At 48.1% G+C, this 23,073-nt stretch overlaps 1 protein-coding gene across 1 annotated transcript in view; it reads right to left on the reverse strand.

Moving 5' to 3' along the window:
• LOC144122111 (histone-lysine N-methyltransferase PRDM7-like) overlaps window positions 1-23,073 on the reverse strand; it is a 253,642-nt gene that overhangs the window by 18,556 nt on the left and 212,013 nt on the right. Inside the window, exon 9 of the mRNA XM_077655632.1 lies at window positions 7,398-7,548. Within this exon, the coding sequence (XP_077511758.1) occupies window positions 7,398-7,548 (151 nt within the window). The remainder of the gene's footprint in view (window positions 1-7,397; window positions 7,549-23,073) is intronic.

Genomic DNA, 23,073 nt, shown 5'->3' on the forward strand with positions numbered 1-23,073 from the left:
CGCCGACTTTGTCGAATGGTATTTGTGGCGGCTGGATGCACTGAAGCAGTCCGGGAGGCTTGAGCATCGTTTTTTTCCGCCGCTGGCATTGCCGGCATATTCGGAAATAACGCTGGACGCTTGAATTGAGCTGGGTCCAGTAGTAGTTCGGATTCGGGACAAGGTGCGTGTAACACCAAAGGTGGTCGGAAAGCGGTTCATCATGGCAGGCATGGAAAACTTCATCCGTAAATCAGACGGTATGACGAGCAGGTAAGTTGTCAGAGTGGAAGTAGAAATCTTTTTATAAAGCACCCCGCTCCGGAGGCAGAACGATGATAGCCCACGAGACAGGTACCGTGGTATCTCAGGGTGCCCACCTCGAGATGTTCTATGCGCAGACGCAGCTCGGCGTCGACACGCTGTCTGGAAACGAGCTCAAACGTGCGTACCGCTCCAATGGAGCTATCGTCGTCGATGGTGTCTTGTGGAAGAGGTTCGACGGGAGCACGTGACAGGCTATCGGCGTCGGTGTGTTTCCGGCCTGATATAGGCGACGGTGAAATTGAATTCTTGCAGGTGTAATGCCCAACGTGCGAGGCGGCCGCAAGGGTCCTATAAATTTTTCAGCTAGCACAGTGAGTGGTTGTCGCTGACGACGCAAAACGGTCTGCCATACAGGTATGGGCGGAACTTAGCTGCTGCCCAGACTACCGTTAAACCTCGTTTTTCGGTTGTAGAGTAGTTCAACTCAGCGCGCTACAGCGCGTGGCGGCGCAGGCAACTGCAGATATATTTACTTTGTCGACACCGTCTTGCCGCTGGACGAGAATGGCGCCAAGACCGACGTTACTCGCATCCGTATGTACCTCCATGTCGGCATCTTCGTCGAAATGTGCTAGGATTGGCGGCGATTGGAGTCGGCGTCGTAATTCGTCGAAGACAGTTTGCTGTTCGTGGCCCAGCAAAATGATGCATCATCCCGGGTTAGGAGCGTCAGAGGGCTGGCAAGCGCGGCGAAGTTTCTAATGAATCGACGATAGTAGAAGCGCAGGTCCAGGAAACGTCGGAATGCTTCTTTGTGAACGGGGACCGTAAAGGCAGCAACGGCAGCAAGCTTCTCTGGGTCATCTCGGATTCGATCAGCACTAATGGCGTGCCGAGAAACTTCACTTCGGTGAACCCAAAGTGACATTTTTTGTGGTTTGAGGTAGAGGTTGGCGGAACGAACGGCTTCTAGGACAGTTCTGAGGCGGTGCAGATGTTCCGTTTACGTTGCGGAAAAAATAATGACATCGTCAAGATAAACAAGACATGTCTGCCACTACAGACCTGTGAGGAGGGTGTCCATCATTCTTTGGAAAGTGGCCGGAGCGCAGCAGAGCCCGAATGGGAGGACGCGAAATTCGTAAAGCCCGTTTGGTGTGATAAAGGCGGTTTTCTCACGGTCCGTCTCGTCGACCTCTATGTGCTAATAATCACTCTTGAGGTCTATCGAAGTGAAGAACTTGGCTTGGCGAAGACGGTCGAGGGAGTCATCGATTCGCGGCAGCGGATACGTCTTTATTTGTCACACTGTTAAGTTTCCTGTAGTCGACGCAGAATTGCTGTGTTCCCTCTTCTTCACGAGGACGACAGGAGACGACCACGGGCTGCTTGACGGTTGGATGACGCCGTCCGTGAGCATCTCTTTGACCTGTGCTTGTATAGCATCTCGCTCCCGAGGGGACGCACGATAGGGCTGCTGATGGATGGGTCGAGCTCCTTTATGCGTGATGAGGCGGTGTTTAACTATCGACGTTTGTCGCAACTTAGACGACGACGTGAAACACGCACGAAACTCCAACAAGAGGTCCTGGAGTTGTCCCTTTTCAGCGGATGAAGGGCCCGGATTTATGTTGACGTCGTTGAGCACTTCTGCGTCAGCTCCAGCTGTGCCCCCCTAGCAAGCAAAGCATTCGGCCACTTCCTGAACATGATCGACGTAAGCGATGGCTGTGCCACTCAATAGATGTCGATGCTCATTGCAAAAGTTGGTAACAATTATGGACCTCTGTCCTACCGTCATGAAGGCAGCCAAGGCCTCGTGCCACCGCAATCCCCTTAGTGAGTACGAGAGAGACATTAGGCTCGAAGACCCGGAGTCCCGACGTGGCTCGTCACTGGTAACTCTTGCGAGAATACTGGCACGTGGGGGCACCGTAACGTTATCGTCGGCGACTCGCAGGGTAGAAAGAGAACCCTGCTGCACTTCTCTGCTGTGGCCATTGTGGTAGAAAACGTCACTAAGCGATTCGGGAGGTCTATTATAGCAACGTGCTCGCGAAGAAAGTCGATGCCAAGGATGACATCGCGAGAACATTCGCGCAGAACAAGAAAAGTGGCGACGAAGGCGCAGCCTCGAACCGTAACCCGGGCCGCACACATATTGAGCGGTGCGACACCATGTCCTCCGGCCGTACGTATGTCGGGGCCTTCCCATGGTGTCGTCACTTTTTTCAAGGCAGTCTCAAGCCGTCCGCTAAGGATGGAGTAATGTGCGCCCGTATCGACCAACGCGTTGACCTCCTTAGTGTCGACGAGAACAGGGATGTCCAAGCAGATCCTGCCTTCAGCATGGACTGTCGATGGCTGTTGCGAGTGACTCAATCGATGCGGCGGCAGAAGCTGGTCGGCGACAGGGGTGCGGCGTCGGGGCGATTCGGGTGGCATTTCGGGGAAAACTGTGCGGCGATGCGACGTTCGACGTCGGGGAGAGTCGGTCGATGTGGCGATGGAAGCTTTGCGGCGGATCGGCGTTCGGCGGCCTCGCCTCCAAAGGTTGCCGTAGCTAGTTTTCCCGATGAGGTTTCAAGGAACAACGTTGTGCTGAGGCGCAAGGGAACTCAGAAGGTGAAGACCGGCGTGGAGAAGGCGAGCGCGACTCGCAGCGGGGAGACGGGCGGCGGGGAGGAGGAAGGTAACTACGCTGGTGGGCGACATACTCGGCGATGTCCAGAAGGTTGCTCTCCAGGTCGTGGACGGGGACTGTCCAGAGAAAATCCGCGCAGATCCATTTCGCGATATGGGCAGTGCCGGTAGAGATGGCCGGCTTCACCACAGTGGTAGCAGAGTGGGCGTTGATCCGGAGTGCGGCAGAGATCAGTCTTCCGCGGTGCCTGGCGCCGATCAGCCCAGTAAGGGAGCGGTTGAGCAGCATGCACCGTGACCACTGGAGGGTTGTAAGGCGAAGGCCCAGGAAATGGGGCTGGGCGACGCACGACGTCCGCGTACGTGACTGGTTGAACTGGGGCCAGCTACGGCGCGGGAATGGATGGTGCCGATTGCGGCGCCAGCACGACCGCAGCGGCTTGTGCCCTGGGCGCCTGCTAAACTTCCTCGCGCGTGACGCTGGTAACGGAATCGATGCGAGGGGAAAATGTTCCTTGAATGTGCTGCAGCTCTTCGCGGACCACAGAACAGATGAGTTCGCGAAGGGAGCTAGGATTCATCTCGGGATCGAGGTCGAACCCGTCCAACGTGGACATCGTCGGCACTGGACGCAGTTGCCGGGCGTACTGATTGCACCTCTACTACAGCAACTGCTCCATGTGGACGGCGTCGGCCATAAACTCTACGACGGTGTTAGGTGGGTTCCGTACGAGGCCGGAAAGAGCTGGTCTTTCACGCCGGGCATCAGGTGCCGCAGCCTTTTTTCTTCACTCATGGCCCGATCGGCGCGATGAGAAAGACGTGTCACATCCTCTACGTATATTGCAACACCCTCATTTGGAAGTTGAATTCGAGAGGTCAGGGCACGCTCCGCGCTCTCCCGGTGGTCGCTGTTGGTGTACGTGGTCAGGAGCTGACGTTGGAAGTCCGGCCACGTAGACAAGGTAGCCTCAAGGTTCTCGAAACACGTACGGGCAGCGTCTTCAAGGCTGAAGTACACGTTACGCATCTTGGTCGCGTCGTACCAGCAGTATAAGGTCGCAACCCGTTCACAGTGGTCCAACCAGTCCTCGGCATCCTCGAACTGGCCACCGTGAAAGGGGTTAGGTGTTCGTGGGGTCGAAAGGGTCAGATAGGCGGGGCCGGCCGAAGGTACAGTCATAGTCACGGTGGGCAGTGGCGTCGCCATGAGCGAGTGAAAGTCGAGGGTGCGCCGTCACGAGAGAAGACTTCGGGGGACAGGCCTCGGATCCTCCGGCTGCCACGATGGACAGGGGTGGTCACAAGAGGCCGGCGCGTCGTGTCTTCCGCAGAAGAAGGGAGCATCGGTCGCACCTCCACCAGTGTCATGACCTGAGGAGCCGTGCAGGTAGGCGTCGGGAAGAACCCAAGACTGAGAGCCTTTTAATTAGAGAGCCAGCGTCCAGGTCACAGAGCCAGAGCGCCTCGTGAGCCAACCACCGCTTCGTCGTCGTTTCGACTAAACGTGGAGGCCGCGCGACGCGTTAGGCACATGGCAATATTAAACTAAAAACAATCTTTGTGCAATCTGTCAAAACATTCCTGATGTATATGTGAAGTTATGGTGTGTTGTTTTGTTTCATATTTGGCGGATCTGTGTTGTGTACGCGTACATTTGTTTACTCCTGAACTGTTGAGAATCTGACTTCTACTTCATAGACGCAATGTGTTGGCTTCGCGTGCTGCATTTATAATGCACAGTATTGTGATGGACGCGAAACTAGCCTTTACCTATGGGTCCAACAGCGATCTGTGTATTGCACCCCCCATTAAAGAAAATTTACTTACTACTCCTCCTAAAATCTCACCCACACCTGTAAGGGATGTTTGGCGATAGTGTGGGCCAGGTTGCTCGTTAAGCTTGATAAGTTTTTTAAGCTTTGTGTTAAGCTTATTGTGTGAGCGTTGTACTGAGTAGGTAACAACAGCGTCGATTTCCCTACGTAAGCTGGAGCTATGTAAGTGTTGGCTCCTGTCTACATGTGTGAGTTATGAACTAAGCTGCTGGTTCAGTACTGGCTGAGAGCTCGTGTTGTGTGGGGCAGCACTCTCTATGTCCCTTCTTATTACTTTTTCCTGTCTTGTGCGCGGCAATTCTTTCAGTAATGCAGTTTATAACTTTCTAGACCAGAATTTCACTTGCATTTATTCTACTGCAGGACGGGTCCTAGTGTCCCTTTTCTTTGAAGTTTGGACTGGTTCTGCCGATTGGCCGTGGACGTTCTCACCAACTATTTTTATATTGTGTGAATTAGTCGATACTCTATCCGCCTAGAAATATTACGGGTGGTGAAAAAGAGCACTGGTTTTGACGGCATACAACCATGCTCTCGCAGACCTGAAACTATTTAATGGGAGAAATCGCACTCACAAACCGGAACACACTGGCAGGTCCGATAGCCCACAGTGCGTTAGGCGGTGTTGGGGTCTAACACCGCACTTTTCCAACACGCTCAATTTGAAGAGAAGAGAGAATATTTGATACAACGTGCCGGAAATAGACCCAATCTGGAGCGCCTGAGCGGAGTGTATATGACTGTTCTAGGACGCTTTGGTCGCGTCTCACAAAGAAAAAACACATGAGCGCGTTCTGGAGACAGTGAAGAAAGAAAGAGAGTGAGAAAGACAAACGGAAAGGCGGCGAGGTTAACTAGGCAGCGCCCGGTGTTCTACCCTACAGGTGGGAAGGGTAACTGAGGGAGAGAGAACGTGAAAAAAGCCTTTGTGGCAATTTGCGCGTGTTGGTTGGCGTCGTCTAGACTATGTCAAGTATGGTGTGTACTGAATTCCGTGCCATTTTAAAATAATCGCTTTAGGGCTCCTATTCCGCTGAAAAGGCGGCTTCTGCGTTTTGTAGAGAAATCTACGCCATATCCTATTTTCCTAATGTGGCATAGTGGCGACGACATACTACCTGCCATTGCCGGGCAGTGGCGGATCGCTGAACCGCTGCATCACTGTGCCATTAGTGTTATAGGGACACCCAGCGTTCTATGAGTCTAAAGGAGAGAAAGACGGATTCTGCATATATTGTCACTAACCCATTAATGTTATCGCGTCATACTCTTAAGGCGCAACTTAAGTCCGAACTCGCCGATCTTTGCCCGTGTCTGCTTGACTTTTGACAACCAAGCCTCGAGCCAAACAAGTGCTAGCACACGTAATTCCCATTTGGCCAAAGCACGCTATTTGCCATTATTAGTGATATTTAACGCACCAAAGAGACTCCTATTAAAAGGAACACTGTAGAGTACAGCTTCAGATAATTCTGACCACATGGAGTTCTGTAACACGCACTTACATCGCACAGTAAATGAATCCCTGTCATTTCTTCTCTATCTAAATGTCACCACCACGCCTGGGATCAGCAGCCGGACACCATAGCGACGAAGCCACAGCAGCGTCCCAAAAGGAGATAGAAGCAAACGGTTCAAGGCTCCTCCCAGTACTTCTAGTTAGTATTTCCACCTACATAAAACATTACTCGTGGACCATACGGTTAGGAGATGACAGCACCATGCCACCTGGCGCGCCAATCATCGCCTACTAGGAAGGCATTCGCCGGAGACATGAAAGAAAAGCTTGAGACCTTTTCAATTTCAGTAGATTTATTCGGCATGATTGTACAAATCACGGTGAGGGCCCACAGTAAAAGCTGCCATTTGAAAGCTTTCCGGAACGCTGCAGGCTGGAATGTGGATAATAATGGGCAAAGTACGCCACATTTGCACCTATACAGTACTAAATACAGAGAAGAAAGCCCTTACTGGTTCACAGCAATAGCTCCACAAATCATAACGCAGTGAAAACTAGGCGGCAGGAACTTAGTGAAGGCAAGAGAGCGATGAAAGACCGATATGCGCACGCTTCTCCTACGCGCCAGCGCACCATAGAATAAAAAACAGCTCGACCAAAGCTCGCCTCCGAGGACTGCGCTGGCTGTGTCGGGGAAATCACCAACACTAGCAGAATCACGTGGGGGAGCTAAGCCAGTGGTATGGATCATCAGACGCTTCCACTACTGCTACAGCCGATCACGGAAAGCAAGTCTGTTTGAGAATCGGCGGGTGGCACCTTCGACCACAGGCGAGCATCAAGAACAGAAGCGGACTTCGACGGAGTTAAAGTAGAAAAAGTGACAGAAGATTACGAGTCTGTAATGAGACAATTGAGTGCAGCTCTTCATGCACCACCTGCCACTGCTGGCAGGTGGCATATTATGCTGCTAGCCAACCTCCTGGCTCTTCCCGTGCCGGTAACTTTCTAGGTGGCCTTTCGCTCTGCTACTTGGACAACCAGCTATGCTGACAACGCCGACGCCGACGACGGCAAGAATGTAGGAACGGGAGAATGCGAGCTGCGCTCTAAAAACATACACTAGGGAAATGAAGGAGCCACCGAAGTTAGCGTGAACGTGTTTTACTAAATGAGTGAAAGAAACCCGCGAAGGCCAGTGCTGGACTCACTTGTAGTTGTTGGAGTAGTCGCAATGGGAGCATTTGTACTTGCCCGCCAGCCTCTCCGCATGTTGGTGCATCTGGTGCCTCAAGAAGTACTTGTGGGAGGAGTAGCACTCCCCGCACAGTTCGCATGAAATAATGCCCCGAGGTGCTGTACCTGCACGGTCAATACAAACAATGCAAACATTATTCAGATATATTAAAAACAGTCATAGAAGTTTCGCTATATTATGCAATTGAATCCACTCAAGCTCTGCATTTTTGAGGATGTATCGTGTTTGTTACTTTTCATAGCTCAGAGAAACGCGCACGTGGTAACAGAACACTAGGCTTATTTTTTAGGAGCGACCCCGGAAGCATGTTAACACAATCAACAAGTTTCTTGAGACCTCACAAACAAGAAGAGCAATCACTGGGACGTTACTTCTTTAGGACAGAGAGAAATTTGGAAAAACTTTCTTCTGAATCGTTTATTATTATCTAACTTCACGCCGATTTGGTCGTGTAAACCGCTAGAGGACATTTTCTTTAGACATATCAGAATTCGTTAAAACTAATAATATATTAACTGTTTTCCAACCATCTTTTTCGTGGCTCAAGTACCTAGAAAGGCGACTGAATTCTTTCATAACGGCAACTGTATATTCGGTATAAGTGAAAAGATAGCTGCTATCTTTACAGAATTTTCGAAGCCTTTTGCTAGAGTATCGCGCCGTGAACAATTGCTGGAACTCTGCTGTAATTGCTGGGCTTTTTTAAGTACAGCTTTTTTCTTCATACTGTTGAATTTGGTATTCATTCGCCGCAAACATCCGGTCATTAACACTGCAGGAATTATCGCAAGCCTGCCGCAAAATATAGCAGAACATTGTTCGTTCAACAGCAGGCTTGTTCACGTGCCACATTAACAAAAATAAATATTTATGAAAACGAAGTCTCTGGTGTGGAACAAACCGGTGTTCTTGCGTTGTTCATACCGATGTTCATACCGAAACAGTGAAATGTTTTTCTCCATCCAGGCAAGGAAGGCGACGTAGTGTCAGGGAGAAGGAATCTTAGCAACAGCACTTTTGACATTGATAATATTCAAATACGTCCAGTCAAGCATGAAGCTGATATAATGGCCATCCATATTTGCTCACATCTTTAACCTCTGTTTAGTAACGGCAGTGTTTCCGACAAAAAAAAATACAATTGCCGAAAGTTGTTGCCCCTGTCGTGGCGCTGGGGCCACTTCGAACCCGGGCTCCGTTCGGTAGCGTGTACGAGCCTTCCGGCTGAGGAAATATGGAACGTGATGTTAAGGAAAACGATAACAAGCGGGTTTAATGGCATTTTGAAGAAACTTGAAAAGCAAAGAATCAAAACGCAAGAGTTCATGCGTCGAGCGACTGGATAAGCCTTGTCGACAGGGCCCAGAGCCTTCTTTCTCACTCGGCACGCTCCTTAGATCAACTAAGGTCCGCCCCTTCACCAGGCGGTATTAAATGCAATACGCGGCTTATTTCATCAAGATGGGAAAAACTGCGCTGCACGTAGCAAGCGGAGGCAATCGTTGCAGAGTAAGCCCGTGGAAACTGGCGAGGAGGAATCGCAAGTATGATGCTATTGCGCACTGCGGTGCAACAGTATTGCAAGCGACACAGATGTGATTCGTGCGGCGCCGTGGACCACAACGACGGCAAGCCCTCTCCTTAGTGTGCCGGCTCTTGTCGAACACCGTTGAAGACACCATTCCCCTATTCTCCTGTCGTCTGTACAATGTCGGTCGCTGCCCCGGGCGTCACTCTTGCTGGGAACCAAAGGGAAGGCTATTTCTCCCCGAATCAAGCGTGGAAAAATCTGCGCAGATACTTCACAGCCAGGCGTCCTTTTTTGTGGGTTCACCGGATGGTCAAGAATCCTGTCGCCAGCAGGGTTGCAACAGCTTCGCCCCCATCAGACGAGGCTCGGCGATTAGCAGTCACCGCTGCTGAACTAAGAGTCGACTCAATTGCTTGCGGAAGAACCAATACTTCTCCGTGGCTGTAAGATTGTCTTTTTTGACGTTGACCATATTCTGTGACGCGTAGGTGAAACTTGAACCTTATACCCAAGCAAGCACTGACCTCCCCTCCAAGAAAACCAGTTCAAGAGAAGGATTGCTACAATCTGGGTACTATAGCTGTTGAAGAAAAGCCCACACTAAAAACTCTCAGGCCCCACGTATGCTGAGAAAACCAAACATGCTACTACACACATTTACGCACATAAACGCACGAAATAAGAAACCTAAGTATCAATTTTTGATATCTGAAGAGCACCCCGGACTGCTTAGAAAAAACGGCTAAGCGCGTCCACGTTTTCATTCAATTTGCCCTTTTTGTACTTTATGTCGAAATGATACTGCTGCAGTATCAAGCTCCATTTCAGAAGGCGATTGTTCTTTGATGTCGTTGTCTGCAGCCAGGAAAGGAGACAATGCTCCGTCTCTACGATGAATTTGGCGCCTGTGAGATAGCATTGTAGTTTCTGAATACCAAAACAATGCAAGCGCACTTTTTTCCGACGCACAGTTCGCCATCTCTCGAGAGCTCAGCTTTAGGCTCAGCTAGAGCACGGGATGTTCGTCGCCGTCGTCATCCCTCTAGCAGGGAACGGCACTTAGCCATCGATCGCTCGCATGACAATGGACCGTGCATTCTTGGTCGCAAAGCGGAGCCCTCAAAACTGAGCGGCTAAACAGTACCGCCTTCAAGTTTAAGAAGAACGCTTCTTTCCTTTCGTCCCAGACTACATTTGTCGGCTCTGTCCTGCGGCGAGCATTGTTCAGTGGGCTTGCCAAAGCTGAGTTATCGCAGATGCAGTGATTATGATATCGCGTAAGCCTAAGAATGCCCAAATGGCCGTCTTTGTACTAGGCCGTGGGTAGTCTCCTAATGTCGATATCTTAACCACTCTGGGTTTTTGAAAGCTTAACTTTCGTTGTGACTCAATTAGTCGACGCTTGCTCTCACAAGGTAACACTTCTAGGCCTTTTAAGTGAACCCAGCTTGATGCGCACGACTCAGCACTGCTCTCAGATGCAATAAATGGTCCGCCCATGAACCTGAACAGACGGCAATGTCGTCCAAGTAGGGCACCGCAAATGCTTCACAGCCCTTTAGAACCCTGTCTATTGGACGGGAAAAACAAACTGGAGCTTTTTTTTAGTCCGAAGCACATCACTGTTGGCTGATAGATTCTCGTTGCAGTCACGACAGATGCGTATCTGCTGGCGCGTTCAGTGAGCGGCGCTTGCCAGAACCCTCGAGCAATGTCTAGCTTAGTTACGTAGGCTGCTCGACTGACCTGTTCCACTTTCTCCTCGATATTGGGGATAGCGTTCACTTGGCCCTTGGTGAGAGCATTTAACTTCCGGTAATCTACAATAATCCTTGGGTCTTTACCCGGAGCTTCCAACAAGGTCATAGGCGAAGCGTATTCGCTTTCGGAGTGCTTGATTGCTCATAATTCCAGCAGGCACTTTACGTCCCTATCAAGGATATCCCTCTGCCTTGGAGCGAGCCAATAGCCCCTTGACCGCACTGGTTCCTCGAATGTTAGCTCAATCATATCAGTTCTGCCTGGCCTGTCTATGAAGCAGTCGTCAAACTCTGCTATCAGTTGAGCGAGATCAGACAACTGAGATTCTTTTCGTTCTCCTCTCCGCTCAGTCCTTGTGAGGAGTTCCTGCGCGCTGCTGCCCTCTCCGTTTGGACAGATATAGTTGTCTTCCATGTCCTCAGGAAGATTCAGCGATAGATTTACCATGGCCTCTCTCTGCGCGTTAGTCCTCATTAGGTAGCAGTGGTAAATACGCACTTCTTTACACTTTCGCGGGGTTTTCACCTCGTAGTTGGTGTTAGAGAGCATGGCAATTACTTCAGCGGGAACTTACCAATGTATTTCAAGCTTATTCTGTCTTGTAGCTCTCAGCAACATTACCGTGTCACCGATACAAACGTCCGTTGGCGGGCTGTCCGATCATAGTATACCTTAGAACTAGCCTAAGCTGACTTCATGCTGGCCTCCGGGAGTTTCTTAGTGTTATGTAGACGATCCAGAAGAGTCAACACGAACTCTACTACGTCGGGTCTTCTCCGCGCACTTCCCAGGCTTCGCGTACCTCGCAGAGGTGAGCGCAATGACCTTCCGTGCACCAACTCGGCGGGGCTAAATCCAGTGGATTTATGCGGCACTGACCGCAAAGCGAAAAGTGCCGCCGGTAGCCGTGCGTTCAAGTCACTCTTGTTATCATAGCAGAGTCCACTAAATACGGGCTTTAGAACAGAAAGCCACATTTCTACGCTGTTGCTCTGCGGATCATGGATTGAGCTGTGCACTATCTTAATGCTACACCACAATAGAAATGAGGTGATGAGGGCACTGGTGAGGGGCCTTTCCCTGATCACTTTGGATCTGGGAAAAGAATATAGCAAGGGCAAACACTGATAACAGGGAATCAGAACACTCTATGACAATTTTTTTGAGATTGTGTAAATTGGTAACAGGGTAAACGTTGACGTGGTGTTCTCTGCCCCAAATAAGCTGATGTCATTATGTAAGCAAAGTACTTCAGGAAACCAAAGAAAAACTGGTTGCATAATCAGGCATCAAAAGCCGTTTGTGAGATGCAAAGAAGGTGTTGTTTATAAAGTGCCCTTATCATGTGGAAAATACTATATAGGCCAAACGGGACGATGCCTGAACGAGCGGTTGAGCGAGCATGACTACGTTGTGAACAACAAAAGAGGGGGGCACATGAGCATTCATTGTTTAAAGTGCAAAAGAAAAAGTAAAGAGGGTTGTCGTCCTCTCTTTCACAAGTGCAAAGTCCTTTACGTGCACAAATGCCAAATTACCCGAGAAATTGTTGAAGCTTTGGAGATTGCGCGAGCTGGGGATGATTGCATAAGTGCTCCATCAATTCTGCTGTCACAAAAAGAGATGGCATATCTGACATCTTTCATATGTTTTACATGATAACTGGTATCAGTCATAACTCTGTGGTAATTGCCCTGTAAGCATGTGCAGACACTTATCAAGAGTATAAATTTCGCTTCTTGCATGAAATAAAATCAGTTGGAAGTAAGCGCTCGTGCTGTCTGCCTTAGTCTGTTGACCTTGTGTTTTTGCGCTTTTACGTTCAGAATGGAAAACCAACTCGCCCAAATGCAGCCATTATTGAAGTACTTTAACAGCCAGGCGTCCTTTTTTTGTGGGCTCATCGGATGGTCAAACGCCGTGTCGCCAGCAGATTTGTAACACCCATTACAAAAAAAGGAGATAGAGATGCCTTTAATAACTACAAGAAAATGTCGATTATTCTAAAGTCCGTCAATAAAGCAAAAGTAAAGAAAACCATTGAACTCTCCCTTCTCGCCTTTCTTAGCGCGGCGCCGGATAATCGAGCCTCCTATTTGCCGAGGCGCCGTGGTGACGTGGAAGCGCGCGTTTTTTGGTTCTGCCGCAGACGCCGGCGCCATTGTCGGGGGTAGAAATCACGCTTCGTTTTCTTATTGTAAGACAGAGTTTTGGCGAGAAGCGTTTCTCCATCCATCGGTGTCTACGCGCTGCGGCAATACCACGGTTCTGTTGCGCTTACGGGTGCAACAACCGAGGAGGCAGAGGGAAAACGTTTTCGTCATTCCGTGCGGAGAAAGATCCCTGCTCCCGAAAGGTTTGGCTGCATAAGATCGGCCGGGCAGACTTTGAAAAATCAATATGCTGGCTCTGCATCTTTGCGATGTGAGTGGCCGTTCTTTAGTTGCCAGTTGCATTTTTTCGGAGGATTTGGTGTGAAGCGCGAGCGACTTCCGTCTTTCTTCCCGTTAAATGCCGTTCGGCATGGTTGTAGTTAAATTCTTTCGCGTGCGGACTATGAAAGCCGTGCCTCTCGCTGTCTTAGCCACGCGGTTCAGCCTGCTGGCTGTACTAGGCTCCGTAGGTGCAGCTTTGAAGTAGCGCGCACTACGTGGCGTATTGGTTTGGTTGTATTCGGACACGTTCGCGGGCTTGACTCGACATATGCGCTTAATTTGTTTGAAACACATAGTTTACGCTGTTCGCGGTGTATGTCTACATTTCATGTTGCGCGCATTGCCGGGAGTATTATTTTTCCGTTGCTGCCGGACTTCTTCGCTCATGAACAGGGTACTAAATATGGCCGCAACCGCCTGGAAAACGTTGAAGTAACGAGCGTTAGTTTTATTGGCCGTGCTTAAAACGAAATTCTTTCCGCATCCAGGGGGGCCAGTGAAGAAAACCCTGAAGGGTTCGGAAAAGTAAACCAACTTTTCCACATACCGGAGCGATCGACGCCTAGCGCCATCTACCAGAGAAATTGCGATGCACGTCTACCCGTTGTCGATTTGCGCCCCTTCAGGATACGTCCCAAGCGAATTTTGCTTCGTTTGTGGGGTCAAGGTGGACCTACAATTTGGCTTGCGGTGCGACATGGTAACGCTTCAATTATTAATTGCATGTATACAATGTTTACCGATTTTTTAATTGTGGCTTTATTTCTATACCACAACGGGTAGGGCTTATTTGCCTAGCAAATTCGGTAAACAACTGTCCCCGTATGGATGCCCCTTGTCGGGGTATATATAGCGGAACGAATGTATGTGTTGAAGACGGCGCTACATGTTTCAATGCGAGATGTGCTAGTTGCTGACACAGATGGCGCTGCAATCTCAGGGTTTTGGTTTTGGCTCGTCACGACTACGTCCGAAGCTAAGTGTTTTTTTTTGTATTTGCGCTTGTACATGCTGTAGGGGCGGTAGTTTTACACCGCGTCAAGTGTTGAAAGGCTAGCGGAAGTGTGTGTGCCGAAGGTTTTTGTGTAGGAATTTTGGCGGGCTTTCACGTTGCGTAGTGCCGAAAGTCTTGGTGTAGGAATTTTGGCGGGCTTTTATGTTGCGTAGTGCCTAAGGATTTGGTGTAGGAATTTGGGCGGGCTTTTACGTTGCGTAGTGCCAAACGTTTCTGTATGAAAATTTTGCCGGGCTTTTACGTTCCGTATTGCCGAAGGTCTTTGTTTGGTTTGGTTTATGGGGGCTTAACGTTCGAAAGTGACTGAGGCTATGAGAGATACCGTAGTGAAGGACTTCGTAAATTTCGACCACCTGGGGTTCTTTAACGCGCACTGACATCGCACAGTACAGTGGCCTCTATAATTTTGCCTCCATAGAAATTCGACCGCCACGGTCGGGATCGAACCCGCGTATTTCGGGCAAGCAACCGAGCGCCGTAACCACTCTGCCTCTGCGGCGGCTCCGAAGGTATTTGTGAAAGGAATTATCGCGGGCTGTTACGTTGCGTAGTGCCGATGGTTTTTGTGAAGGAATTTTGACGGGCTTTTACGCTGCGTAGTACCGAAGGCTTTTGTATAGGAATTTTGGCGGGCTTTTACGTTGCGTAGTCGGCCGGATGGTGGGTCGGCAAGCTAAGAAAGTCAAGGTGGACGGGGACGGGGAGTTAGTACAGTGCCAGGATTGCGACCGTTGGTGCTATTTAGACGAGACCAAGTTCAGGAGCTTAGCCGCGGCAGATGGGGTTAGCTTCGCGTGTAAGATATGTAAGCGTTTTGGGGAGGCCGTTCAGGCGTTGAAAGAGGAATGGGCAGCTAGGACTAAGAAACTCAAAGGGGACCTGAAGGTGGAATGAGAAGAACGGATTAAGCCCGAAATTCGGGTCGCCGAGTCTCATAAGAGGGAGGAGGCTAATGCCGACATGTTGGGGCAAATTTTGGGCGAGCTGAAAGAGGAGAGAGAAAAGGGGACCCAGCTAGAAGAGCAGGTAGAAGCGCTCAGGTCGCGGCCGGCAGGGCACCCCGTTTCGGAGCAGTGTCAGGTGGGGGACGAGGCTAGTCGATCCTACAGGGCTGTTGCGCAGCGGGCTTTGAGTGTGGAAGACAGAGAGGTAAAAACGGGCACGTAGACTCGCGACAGTAGCGTACGGGGGCGGGAAAGACAGCTATAGTGCGATTCGGAGGGCAACAGTCGCACATAGAAAGCGAACGGTTAGAGCGCAGTAGGGTTCTGGTAGCCGGTGACTCGAACGTAGCGAGGGCTGACGGAGGCGTTTTGGCGACAGTGAAGGCGGACAGGCGGGTGGGTGCAGGTGGAGGCCCACTCGGGGAAGTGCATGGTAGATGCAATGGCCGAAGCCCAGGCGGTGGTAGCGGGTAACATGGATGGCGAACACCTTGTCGTTATCCATGCTGGTCTCAAAGATGTGCTGAAGGGGAGGAGCCAGAATCTCGAGAAGCAGTTAGAAGTGGGGATCCGTAGGCTTAGAGAGGCCTATTCGAGTGTGCATTTGACCATATGCACAATCCCAGAGGTCCAGAGGCAGGCTAGCGAAACAGAAAGGAGGGTTGTTGAGGCTAACCGTGTAATTAGGTTAATGAGTCGACGACTAGGATACGGGGTAATGCAAGTTAACAAGAAAGTGAACGAGGTCACCTCGCGCCCTTTTGCACCGAATGGCATTCACTACGGTGGTGCCACTGGCAAGAGGGTGGGTAGTAGGATAGGTCGCAAGCCAACAGCTTTTTTTGGGGGGACCCAGAGCTTTGAGGGAACCAGTGTAGAGAAGAAAGAACCAAGATCAAAGGGACGATGGAACAATAGGAGCAAAAATAGACACAAGCCCCAGGGCCAAGTTAATTCAGATATAGGTTTCATTAACATGCAAGGTGGCAGGAACAGACTGAAATAGGAGGAAACAGAAGAATAGTTAAGGCAGGAGGGATTAATGGTATTTGGTTTAGTGGAAACACATCTTAGAGACATGGAACAACCACCCTGTAACAAAGATTACGCATGGGAATATTGAAATAGAACAGGGGGCAGCAGAAAGGGGGTTGGAATTGGGGCATTCATTCATAAAAGCATGAATTTTCAAAAGGTTAAACTGGGGTGCAAGAAACATTTATGGCTAAAAGGAAAAGTGGCAAGGAAGCAAAGTACACCTGTGGACAGAAGCTAATGCCCAAGAGGAAAACAGGAAAATGTTAGAATGTATTGCAGGCGACATTGATGAGCTAGGAGGACAGGGCGAGATAATTATATTAGGCGACATGAACGCACATATAGAAGACCTGGATGGGTACAAACATTGGACAGGAAGCATGATGCAGGATGTGTGACAGGCATGATTTAGTTGTATGCAACAGTACCGAGAAGTGTGAAGGGCTCATATAATGGGAGGCAGGGAGTCTGCCCTCGACGATAGATTACGGACGAATGTCCCAGAGGATGTATCATAGAATAGGGGTAATGAGCATAGATGAACGTGGTTCCAGAAGTGTATGCAGTGACCACAAGCGCATCAGGTTGAGTTTCAGAAAGGAAAGTAATGTAGGACTGAAGCGAGATGAACATGCAGAGGAGAATTTTTACTCATGAAAGCACTTGGAAGAAGCTGCAAAACAAATTGAGAAAGTAATTTTTGAGGATAATGAAACAGAATGGACTTATACCAGATTAACTCGATTACTTGAGCTAGAGCTAGTTAAGGTGCGCGCAAAGCCAAGAGGGAAAAGACGGAAACCCAAGAGTTGGTGGAATGAGGAGGTCAAGAAGGCGACAGAGAAACGTCAGGAAGTGTCCAGGAAGCACAGATATTCCAAGAGGGGGGAACCAGAAGCTGATGTAGACAGAAAATGAGATACCTTCATAAAGTGTGGAAGTGAAGTATCCTATTTGATTAATCAGAAAATTAGAAAGGGTGCACGATGGATGTCAAAAGTAAATAAAAGGATAGAAAAGCCGCTCAAAAATTCTGGAAACATCTAAATGCAATGAGTATTAAGACTAGGCTAGAGCAAAGGTTTATTGTTACAGATCAGGGTATTCGACTAGAAGAGGATGAAGCAATGAAACAACTATGAACAAGGACGACAGAAAAATATAAAGAAAGAAATGTTGCACATAATTTCTCGAAGAAGAATAGACCGGTTACTGCAATTGCTTCACTTGAGCAGAGAGAGTGGAAAAGGGCAGAGAAGAAGGTTCCTAGTGGCACGTCAACAGGACCAGATGGTTTCTGAATATGTTAATAAAAAAGCTAGCATTAACACAGGTAGTGAATAAAATGATAGCGGATGGCAAAGTCCCCTATGAATGGCGATTAAGTAGAATGAACATGATATATAATGAAAAGGGGACAAAGCTGACGTAACTACCGTCCCATAACAGTGACATCTATGGTTTACAGGCTGGTGATGCAGATTATAAAGGACAGATTACAGGCTTGGCTGGAGAGCGAGGGGGTACTAGGGAAGCTACAAAATGGGTTCCGGAAACAAAGGAGATTGGAGGACCAACTGTTTTCCTGGACTCAGTGTATAGAGATTGCTGAAAAAGAACACAGGCCCCTATGGGTAGCATTTCTGGATATTAAGGCAGCCTACAACAGCGCTATTAAAGAGTGTTTGTGGGACATACTGGGCACATTGGGTGTGGAAGATGGAGTAATTAATCTTTTAGAAGATATACATAAAGGTAACAGACAGCTTATAAAATTGGAAAAAATGTTTCAGGGCCTGTAGAGATATATCGGGGGCTTAGGCAAGAATGTCCCCTGTCTCCTTTGTTATTCATGTTGTACCTCCAAGGGTTGGAGACCAAGATAGGGAGGAGCGGAATAGGCCTCAGCCTTTCATTTTTGAAGCAAGGGGAATGGATTAAACAGTCATTACCGGGACTAATATACACGGATGATATAGTGCTAATGGCTGACAACAGGAAAGATTTGCAGAAGTTTATAGACATATGTGGTACAGAGGGAGAAGATTAGGTTTCATGTTTAGTAAGGAAATATCCACTGTCATGTTGTTTAATGATGAGGGCGGCGAACATGGAATACAGGAGTTCACTCTAGAAGTAATGGATGAGTACAAGTATCTTGTGGTGTGGATAAATAATGGTGATGAGTATCTGACAGAGCAAGAAAAATATGTAATGAATAAAGCTAGTAGGAATGCAGCTGTCATGAAAAATAGGGCACTGTGGAATTACAATAGGTATGAAGTGGTAAGAGGGATCTGGAAAGGGGTGATGGTTCCTAGCCTGACTTTCGGTAATGCGGTCCTGTGCATGAGGCCTGATGTTCAAGCAAGGTTAGAAATTAAACAACGTGGCGTAGGGAGGCTAGCTTTGGGAGCACTTGGCAATACACCAAATCAGGGGTTACAGGGTGATATGGGATGGGCGTCCTTCGAGAGCAGAGAAGCTAGCAGTAAGATAGCATTTGAGGAGCGATTGAGAAAAATGGGGGAAAATCAGTAGGCTAGGAAAGTTTTCTGATACCTGTATATAATTAATGTTGATACGAAATGGAGAACGCGAACTAGAAAATTGACAAGCAAATATCTGGACAGCAATAGGGGGCAAATCAGCAATTATCGGTTAAGAAAAAGGTTAAAGCAACAGAGAGAGCTTTGTGGAAAAGAAAGATGTTGACGAAATCAGCACTTACCCGAGGCGGTGGCTCAGTGGTTAGGGCGCTCGACTACTGATCCGGAGTTCCCGGGTTCGAACCCGACCGCGGCGGCTGCGTTTTTATGGAGGAAAAACGCTAAGGCGCCCCTGTGCTGTGCGATGTCAGTGCACGTTAAAGATCCCCAGGTGGTCGAAATTATCCCGGAGCACTCCACTACGGCACCTCTTTCTTCCTTTCTTCTTTCACTCCCTCCTTCCCCCTTCCCTTATGGCGCGGTTCAGGTGTCCAATGATATGTGAGACAGATATTGCGTCATTTCCTTTCCCCAAAAAAACAATTATTATTATTATTAATCAGTACTGGGAACATACAGGATTTTTAAGCAGGAAATTGCCAAAGAAAATATCTGATAATTGTAGAGGAAGCTGTTTGTTGATTGAGGCCAGGACGGGAGTATTGCGGACTAAGACATATAGAGTTAGGTACCACGAGATAGACACGTTGTGCATTGCGTGTGGAGAGGAGGAGGAAACGGCTGAACACTTGATACTTTTCTGTAAAGGGCTTCACCCTACAGTTTAAAGCAGCTGGGCTGATTTATCCAAGGCATTGGGGTTTAAGGACAGTGAAGGGAAAGTAGGTTTTAAGCGGGTAGAAATAGCCAAGCGAAAATTATCTGATTGGTGGCTAAAATCAAGAGAAGTGTAAAATTTTATCAGTTATGGTTAGGTGGCTTGAGCCACCACCCGATTTTAAAGGGTTCAGTCGTATCCATCCATCTATCCATCGGTAGCACACCCCACGAAATCTCCAAACCTGATGAGTAAGAGCTAACGCTCTTATAAGGTGATTGTCGGTGTTAGAGCGACGCAGTTCATTCTGCTCGCGATGCAGGCCTAGCGTTCATGTCGCGCGCCTCGCTGAACTTAATTCTACTGGCAGGGTTCATACCAATTAGGTCGTTACTGTGCGTATAGGCACAGTAACGGCAGCTATCACTCCAGTACTGCATATCTGCATGGGTAATACTTGAGGATGCCTCCGTTAAAATTAACTGCAGGCATTTTCTCCTTGTATTTTCAATTTTCGTTTCAAGCAACTTCGTAAACGAATAAAGCGCGCGCTTCAAACAGCACTGAGTAAAACCAGCATTAGATTTCCACAGCTTGAATTTTTTTTCTGCGTGTTGCTTCGACCAAAGCAATTATCTGCGGCAGTCCAGACTTCTGCCCGTTTTGCATGGCAATTACATGAGAGAAGACAATGCCTTCGTATAAACCATTATTGCTTATGCTGAGCCGAGATGAAAATCTTCTAAACGAACATTCCAGTTAGTCATGCAGCGCTGTGGCTGCGCGCGAAGCAGCGGTTAAAAGCATTTTTTTATTCCTGTAATCAATCAAAACAACTAACCGTACCTTCAAAATCTTGCTGGTCACAACCGCGTTACAGTGCGCATCGAGGCTATCGTATTCGCCAATTTACAAACATTAAGAGGCTACCGGCAGTCATATCTTTTTACTGTTAACCTGCGATGTGTCCGAGGTAAAGTAACTCCGAAATCATTGCTAAGCTTTCCTGCGCTAAAAAAAATTAACTGAGATGAGTAGACACCTACACTGTGAATAGCGCATCTTATTGCACGATGAAACTCGCCTGTGAGAGATGAATATATTATGGCAGCATTAAAGCGCCATCCGTTCATATAAAGCCTGGGCAGAATGTCTAGTCGTATGTCGTTCCACCTCCTCTTGGCGGAGTTTAATTCGGAATACTATTGGGCAAAACAGGCCAGCGTAAACAAAACACTGAGGATATCATTCCTCCTCCACTGCGTGCATGCAAATAAAGTGATCCCAATACAGAAAGTTCCCATAAATCAGTGCAACGATGCTCGAGGTAGTTATTTGAGTAACAAGTTTTTTATCTCCATGTCATGATCTCATTTCGACTGAAGCCAAGGTAGAAAACGCATGCGCGGTCTACTGCGCGCTAAAGCGCGAGCGTTGGGTGTGGCTGCTACCTTCCCGCGCCTAGGTGTAGCCACGTACCGTCTGCGCCCGGGAGGAGCCGAGAGAAAGAGCACCGGCATAAGTGGAGGAGGGTTGAGACTTCATTACTTTTAATTCATTTTTGGGTTTCAGATTCGACCAGAGCTCTTAAAGCTTATGAAAAATTGCTTCATCTAAGAATTTCAAATGTCCTCCATCAAGTTACCCTGTTAACACCATTTCTGTTTGGTTTCTGCGAAGGAAAATCAACAGAGCTTTTCATTTCATTTCATTTTATTACCTTAAAGGCCCCAAAAGAGGGGTGTTACATAAGGGGCGGCAACAATTAAAAGCACAGATTCACAATAACAGGAAAGTTTTTACATTTTCAGCGAAAAGACTTGGGCAAGTGTTGATGGCAACGTTGTTTGGAAGGCCGTTCCAGTCTGCGGCTGCACGAGGAAAGAAGGAATTAGAAAAAGTGACGGTGCGTGAGCGTGGACGGGCAACTTGTAGGTGATGGCTGGTGCGATGAGATATGCGTGCTGGGGGAAGAATATAAGGTGCGATGGGCATAGGGCTGTGGAAGGATTTGTAAACTAAAGACAGGCTGGAGATGCGACGGCGGAGCGATAAGGGTGATAATCCGGGTGCTGTTTTTAAGGAGGAAACGCTGATGTCATAAGAGTACGATGAATGAATGAAGCGAGCAGCGCGATTTTGAACAGATTCGAGGGCATTGATGAGGTAAGCTTGATGAGGATTCCAAATGGGCGATGCAAATTCTAGTTTGGACCTGACGAATGATTTGTAAGCTAACAACTTGACATGTTTTGGGGCATGGTGAAGATGGCGCTTGAGGAAACCTAGCGTCTTGTTTGCTGACGATATTATGATAGTAACATGCAAGCTCCAAGAAAGATCGCTAGAAATTGTTATGCTTAGGTACTTGTATGACTGAACTAGTTGTACGGGAACTTCTAATATTTCGTAAGAAAAAATTAGAGGATTACGGCGACGGCTGATGGACAAAAGATTACATTTACTTGGGTTAAGTTCCATTAGCCACTTATTACACCACTCCTGAACAGCATTGAGACCATTTTGAAGAGAAGATTGGTCATCAGTGGAGAGAATAGCTCGATAAAGTACACAGTCGTCAGCGAACATGCGTATGTTAGATGTTACGTTTGAAGGCAGATCATTAATGTACACGAGAAACAGTAGTGGGCCAAGCACAGATCCCTGTGGAACGCCTGACGTTACTGGGAGTGAGTTAGAGTTCTTATTCTTAACGGAGACAAACTGCGTACGATTAGTCAAAAACTCTTCAATCCACTTCAAAATATGGGGATGCAAATTTAATTGGGAAAGTTTTATCAGGAGGCGTTTATGGGGTACTTTATCAAAGGCTTTTGCAAAATCTAAAAATACGATGTCAGTCTGTAGATTACAATCAATATTAGCATGCAGATCGTGAATGAACGTAGCAAGTTTGGTCTCGCAGGAATAACCCCGACGAAACCCGTGCTGAGCAGGTTGAAAAAAGTTGTTCGAATCAAGGAATGCCATGATATGGGTATAGATGACGTGTTCCATGATTTTGCAGGGAATACTAGTTAGAGAGATGGGACGGTAATTAAGTGGCGAGTTCTTGTTACCTGATTTGTAGACTGGAACGACTTCCCATTTTTCCAGTCTATGGGCAGTTGACCTGTGAAGAGTGACTGAGCGAATAACAAGCACAACAGAGATGAACATATATCTTTGGTATTAATCAGTATTTTAGCGTTGATATTGTCAGTTCCTGCAGAGGATGAAAGTTTAATGTTTTCAATTAGTGACGAAATTCCTGCTGAAGAAATAGTAAGAGAAGGCATAGTATCTTGAATAACTGGGGCGTTTGGAGGAAATGTCGGATCTGTTTCATTAGTAAAGACGGAAGAAAAGGCTGCGTTGAACATATTGGCGCATTCTGTTTCGCATACAATTTCACCCGAACCATCAGTGAGGAAAATAGTTCGTGTGTGCTGGGGGTTAATGACTTGCCAGAACCTACGGGGGTTAGTTGACAACATTTTAGGCAAATCGGAGTTGAAAAAGGTGCGCTTGGCTTCTCGAATACTTGATAAGTACGTTTTTTCGGCTGCGTAATATTTGTTCCAAGCGTCCTGACTAGGAAGCAACTTGGCCGATCGGAAAAGACGCTTCTTTTTATT

Source organism: Amblyomma americanum, chromosome 2 (assembly GCF_052857255.1).
Source record: "Amblyomma americanum isolate KBUSLIRL-KWMA chromosome 2, ASM5285725v1, whole genome shotgun sequence".
NCBI classification, from domain to species: Eukaryota; Metazoa; Arthropoda; class Arachnida; order Ixodida; family Ixodidae; genus Amblyomma; species Amblyomma americanum.